General features: G+C 37.6%; 1 protein-coding gene across 2 annotated transcripts in view; it reads right to left on the reverse strand.

The window, feature by feature from the left end:
• The window catches only part of Copb1 (coatomer protein complex subunit beta 1), a 37,600-nt gene that overhangs the window by 20,431 nt on the left and 10,241 nt on the right, over positions 1–6,928 (reverse strand). For both annotated transcript variants that reach the window (XM_021193619.1, XM_029538991.1), the window contains exons 6-8: positions 6,810–6,902; positions 2,827–2,964; positions 316–435 (exon numbers count right to left, since the gene is read on the reverse strand). In XM_021193619.1, the coding sequence (XP_021049278.1) occupies positions 316–435; positions 2,827–2,964; positions 6,810–6,902 (351 nt within the window). The remainder of the gene's footprint in view (positions 1–315; positions 436–2,826; positions 2,965–6,809; positions 6,903–6,928) is intronic.

Below are 6,928 nucleotides of genomic sequence, written 5' to 3' on the forward strand. Positions count from 1 at the left end.
AAAAAAAAAAAAAAAAAAAAGAGTTACACCTCTGGTGGGGGTGGGGAAGCTGGAGAGATGGCTCAGCGGCACTGACTGTTCTTCGGAAGGTTCTGAGTTCAAATCCCTGCAATGACATGGTGGCTTACTGCCATTGGTAATGAGATCTGATGCCCTCTTCTGGTATGTCTGAGACAGCTACAGTGTACTCATATACATAAAGAGTTACGCCTCAGTTGCCTAAAATTTACACTGTCAAGCTTTAGGTTCCACATTAAGTTCCCTATAGTGGCAAGGCTTGAGGATGATCTAAACGTAAAGGACAACAGAACTTACCTGCAGGACTCGTTCATGAGCAGGATGCTCTTTTAATTCTACCAAGCGGTCCAGGACGATGAGCTTTACATTGTTATCGCTCTCCTTAATAATTAAATCAATGTAACACTGAGCAGCAGCCTATTAAAAAAAGAAAAAAGAAAAGAAAAGAAATGCATTCTGGGAAAACAACTATTGTGAAAATAAGAACTGGTTCTCCCTGCCAGGCCACGAAGAAGCCAAAATAAACTCATTTGCCTCTGTCCTAGTATTTATGCATTTCATTTAGAGATATGGTATGTCTGGCCCCTAATTGTAACAAGTCTCAGTGTTACTCTAGACTACAAGGCATGGGAAGGATTACAAAGTCAAGGATGGAAAGGAGCTGCCACAGATGCAAATACTTATGAACTGAAACTAAGGAAACAGAACAGAAGAGGGCAGAGAATCTGAGTATGGCTATTAAACACATTTCACATGAGGGATAAAGTTTAATTCATCTTTATATATTTATTATAGTGAAAAGCAAGAATGTAAAGATAATCTGTTATGAAATATTTTAGCATCTATTTAAACTTTTTAGGAGGTAGTGCTGGTGAATGGAAACCCTTGCACATCCCAATTAAGTGCTTTAGCAAATGAGCTACATCCCTAGTGCTCTGTTATTGTTTTTACATAAGATTTTTAAACGTATAATGGTTTGTGGAATGATCAAGTTTGAAAATCAAACGAAAAAGTAGCCTGTCTAGAAAAGTTCTCAGTACTCAAAGCTGTAACAATCTGAACAAAATAATTTTAACAGTGGATTATGATACATAGACTAAATATTCATATTGATATAAATAAAAAAGTGTAGGAAAGTAAAAATCAGTGCTTTCTTATGTAAGAATGACACAGTAACTGTACAATGAGGTACTATAAAGTTACCCTTAGAATATCTAGTAATAACTATTGCTGAGAAAAATCCATTTATCAGTGCCAAAATTAGTGGAAACAAATCTGAGGAGTGACAAGAAATCTACAGTCTCAAAGTACCTCAAATATATTCTGAATATAATAAAAAAAAAAATCAGGACAGTAAACAAATCAGGGAGACAGTCTTGACCTAACTGTTCATGAAGAAGGTGTACAGCTATCATGTACTGAGGACATGTGACAACAGAAGACTGGTTTTGTGCTATTCCCCAAATGCCTAATCTCAGTGATTATGAGGAAATATGAGACAAACTCATGTTCCAGAATCTCCTATAAACAAACTCATATTCTTCATGAAGGCATGAAAATAACATTTAAAGATTAGAGGAAGCCGGGCGTGGTGGTGCACGCCTTTAATCCCAGCACTCGGGAGGCAGAGGCAGGCGGATTTCTGAGTTCGAGGCCAGCCTGGTCTACAGAGTGAGTTCCAGAACAGCCAGGGCTATACAGAGAAACCCTGTCTCGAAAAACAAAACAAAACAAAAAGATTAGAGGAGACTAAGACAGATAGCAAAGTAAACTGTGGATCCTAGAGTGGATCACGAAACAGAAAAGGGCATTAACTGAAAACCCAAAGAGAAATTTGAACAAAATCTAGTTTATTTGATAATACTATTTCAATGTTAATTTAGTTTTGACAAGTATATGATAATTACACAAGGTATGAACATTACAGGACGCTAGAAGAGGAATGTAACAGAACTCTGTCCTATTTCTGTGACTTCCCCTTATGTTTAAAATTATTTCTAAATAAAGTGTTTTAGTATTAACAGGTAAAACAGTATATTCAACAATTTATGCCAGCTGGCTTTCTAGAATAATTGTTCTCTGAACATATTAGTATATTTGACAAAGTCTTGATGGACTAAACAAAATAAAAGAAATGCAATGATCTATTATTGAAGATCCCCCAAAGAAATTTTGTTTTGTTTTGTTTTTTCGAGACAGGGTTTTTCTGTTTAGCCCTGGCTGTCCTGAAACTCACTCTGTAGACCAGGCTGGCCTCAAACTCAGAAATCTGCCTGCCTCTGTCTCCCGAGTGCTGGGATTAAAGTTGTGCTACACCACTACCCGGCTCAAGAAATTATTTAGAAGTCATTATAGATCCAGTTTTTAACATAATTATGAAGAGAGATCTTAAAACATCGGTAAAATGTTTTAAGTGTGTGAAAGCAGAAAGAAAAGGCTGAATTATTTAAGAAGGTAAATCATCTTATAGAATCTGTAGTCCTCTCTACCACATGCCTAGCCTGTAGCTTGGTGGCCAAGGGTAGATATGAATGCTGCCAGCACAAAATTGTACTTACTTAAAGCTTTGTGTGAGTGTGGGTGGGTAGGGGCACACATCCTCACACCCACACCCAAGTTGAGGGTATTGATATTTCCCCCACCTCTAACTCAGTTGTGTGGTTCTCAAGTGGGGACTTTATAGATGTCCTGTTAATGATGTCAAATGTTGGACTGTGTTAAGTATAGCAAGTAACCATATAAATAACTTCAATGTCACTAAACCATGAGGGATAAGACAGGATGTCTATCATACTGTCATCAAAGTACCTTTATTGCAGTTGGTGCACTTGACAGTGTTACCAGTGTCCCAGCAGCTTCGTATTTTACGGCAGGACTAGATGACTGCAGTAAGTTATAGATACAGCGAATGAAACGGGCCCTTTCTGATGGATTAGCATGACAGACCTGGAAAAGAGAACATTTAGTCTTCAGCTGATTTCAAGGACATTATACACACATAAAAGGCCACATTCCCCGCCTTTATAATTACTTTCAGATGATTTTTAAAAAATTTTTTATTTATTTATTTATTTTTGTCCTGGAACTCACTTTGTAGACCAGGCTAGCCTCAAACTCACAGAGATCCACCTGCCTCTGTCTCCTGAGTGCTGGGATCAAAGGTCTGTGCTGCCATCACCAGATGAAATGTTTTAATGCACAGTGACTCTTACCTTTAATCTCAGCCTTCAGGAAGAAGCAGGCAGATCTCTGTCAAGTTCCAGACCAACTAGGGTCACATACATAATAAGACATTGCCTCAATAAATAATAAGTAAACTACAATATAAAAGCTAAGAATAGTATTTCAAAGAATAAAAAAAATGTCAACCAATACTGAGTGAAATATAACAAACACAGATAGTTTCAGAAAGAAATGTTTTTCAAGTAATGGTCACAGGAACTGGTTAGATGGCTCAAGAAGAGTGAGCTAGCAACATGAGTTTGCGCCCTGGAACCCATACAAAAGTAAAGCCATCTACTCCACAAAGTTCTCTAACCACCATGGTCATGTCATGACATGTGCATGCACACTGCAAAATTAAAAAGCAAGTTCAAGTTCTCTTCACAGTACAGGGAAGAGATTGTGACTATGAGAACACTCTGGATAATATTTACAGTTTGTTTTATCAGAACATGGTGACAGTGAGCACTTTCAAAAGATACTGCAAACTAAAGTGTAGTCAATGGAGGAGGAGAGCTGAGTCCAGGGGTTCCAGGCTCTTCTGAGTTGCATAGCTAAGACCCTGCTCTCTAAACTCCACAAAACCACACAGCAGAAGTGCTGGCAATAAAGTGCTGACCCTCCCCAGCTTTAACAGTACCAAGGACAAACTCAGAGCCTGTGTGTACCAGACAGTGTTCTCTACTAGTGAGCTCAGGCCCCAGTGTCCTCTGAGAATTACCTTAGGATTTTAAGGAGATCACTTATCTTTTGAGGACAGTGTACCAAGACCTTTGAGGACATACTCAAACTGTATCCAAACCATTGCAAAAAGCTTAATGTTTAATTTTTTATAGTACTTGATTTATAGTGAAAGAGGTATGTCTCTTTTCTTCCACTTAACTCAGAAGCCACTCAGGGGTTATTTGCTAGCCAATATTGTTGTAAAACACTGACAATATCACTAGAAAAGTAGTGCTGACAGATCTGTTTATCAGACGGCTTCCACAAGCCTTAAACTGCAACACGCAGAGATGTTTCTGAAGCACAATGAGGTATTTCCATCTTGCTTCACTTTTAAATTATAGTATATCTGTGTCTATGACATGGGGGGAGCAAAGGGTTGTACACACATGTGTGGTGGTTGTCTGGTATCTTAGCTTTCTTCTTCCACCACTATGTGGGTTCTGGGGATGACACTCAGGATACCAGCCTTATGCCCCAAGCACCTTTGCCCACTGACCCACCTTACTGGCCCCATCTAATCACTCTTTAAAAATTAAACATTTATAAAGTTTATTAATTTTTAGTTTTTCAAAACAGTTTGATATATAATAAAATTTGCATTTTATTATAAAGCCGTATTCATAATCCACTTAATGATTGGTCAGTACACAATTATTCATTTGAGATATACTGACAAAAAAGAAAACATAATAAAGGTATTAAAGAAAAAAAGGGTTTAAGAAGGCCTAAATTGCTAGACAGTGATGGTGCACGCCTTTAATCCTAGCACTTGGGAGGCAGAGGCAGGTGATCTGTGAGTTCGAGGCCAGACTGGTCTACAGAGCGAGCTCCAGGACAACCAGGGCTACACTGAGAAACCCTGTCTGGAAAAAACAAAAAAACAAAACAAACAAACAAAAAGGCCTAAATTAAGATATTTAGTAATATCTCTATTATTAAAAAAATATTATTGGGGTTAGTTGCCACTAAACCTGATAATCTGAGTTCTATCTATCCCTGGGACCCACACAGTGGAAGGAGACAAGTGACCGTCAAAAGTTCTCCTGAAGCCACCAGCTCACAATAAACAAAAAACAAAAAACAAAAACAAACAAAAAATTATCACAGAAATTGAAGAATATTCCAGAATAAGACTATTTACTTTTGTCTTAAATTGCTGATTTACATATCATAATTACCATTAATTTTAAGAAATTTTCATTCTTCTCTCAGGTTACATCCCGACTGTACTTTCCCTCCCTCCCTTCCCCATACTCCCCCTCCCACTTCCCCTCTCCCCCAGATCCACTTTCCTCCACCTCCCCTTAGAAAACAGCATGCCTTTCACGGACATCAAACAAACATGGTATAACAAGCTACAATAAGATCAAGCACATACATCACATACATCAAGGCTGGATAACAAAACCCAGTAGGAGGGAAAGGGTCCCAGAAAGAGGCCCCATTCCCACTATGCGGAGTCCACTTATGAGTACACACCATGTTCGTCTTTTTTGGGTCTGGGTAACCTCACTCAGGATGATTTTTTTTTTTCCTAGTTTCATCCATTTGCCTGGAAATTTCATGATATAATTTTTTCCTTTTTTTTTTTTTTTTTAAGATTTATATGAGTATATTGTAGTTGTCTTCAGACACACCAGATATTGGAGCCCATTACAGATGGTTGTGGCTGCTGGGACTTTAACTCAGGACCTTTGGAAGAACAGTCACTACTCCTAACCACTGAACCATTTCTCTAGCACAGTGTAATGGTTTCTAACAGCCAAGTAATAGTTCACTGAATTATGTTCTTTTTGTTTTTTAGTTAAAGGACATGTTGGTTGTTTCCAGTTTTTGGCTATTATGAAAAAGGCTGCTATGAACATAGTCGGGTAAGTGTCCTTGTGGTAGAATGGAGTAATCTTTGGGTATATGCCCAGGAGTGTGATATAGCTGGGTCTTGAGGTAGAACAATTTCCAATTTTCTGAGAAACTGCCATACTGATTTCTAAAGTGGCTGTACAAGTTTACAGTCCCACTAGCAGTGGAGGATGTTTCCTTGCTCCACATCCTCCCAGCATAAGCTTTTATTTTTGATCTTAGTCATTTTGACAGGTGTAAGATAGAATCTTAGAGTTGCTTTGATTTGCATTTCCCTAGCTACAGGTGTTGAACATTTCTTTAAGTACTTCTCGGCCATTTGAGATTCCTCTGTTGAGAATTCTGTTTAGATTTGTACTCCCATCCCCTTTTAATTGGATTATTTGGTTTATGTCTACTTGAGTTCTTTATATATTTTAGGTATTAGTCCTCTGTCAGATATGGAATTGGTGAAGTTTTTGATAGTCCTTTGCCTTACAGAAACTTTTCAGTTTTATGAAGTCCCATTTATTAATTGCTGACCTTTGTGCCTGAACTATTAGTGTTCTGTTTAGGAAGCTGTCTCTTGTGCCAATGCATTTAAGACTATTCTCCACTTTCTCTTCTATCAGGATCTGTATATGAGGTTTTGTGTTGAGGTCTTTGATACACAAGGACCTGAGTTTTGTGCAGGGTGAAAGATATGGATGGATCTATTTGCAGACATCCAGTTAGAGCAGCACCATTTCTTGAAGATCCTTTCTTTTTTTCATTGTATATTTCTGGTTTCTTTATCAAAAACCAGGTATTCATAGGTATGTGGATTGTTGTACTGGGTCTTTGATTCACTGATCAACATGTCTATATGCAAAACCACTTGGTATTTATTACTACAGCTCTGAAATACAGCTTGAAATTAGGGATGGTGATACCTTCAGAAGTTCTTTTATTGTATAGGATTGGTTTAGCTATCCTGGGTTTTTTGTATAAATAATCATTCTTACCTTATAAATTAGTTCAACAATAACCAACTGTAGAATGTCTCCAAATGTCTGAACTTGATCAATACATGTACTTAAATAATCCAAAGCTCGATCCTAAAAAAAAAAAAAAAAAAAAAAAA

This window comes from Mus pahari, chromosome 1 (genome assembly GCF_900095145.1).
Source record: "Mus pahari chromosome 1, PAHARI_EIJ_v1.1, whole genome shotgun sequence".
Taxonomy (NCBI): Eukaryota; Metazoa; Chordata; class Mammalia; order Rodentia; family Muridae; genus Mus; species Mus pahari.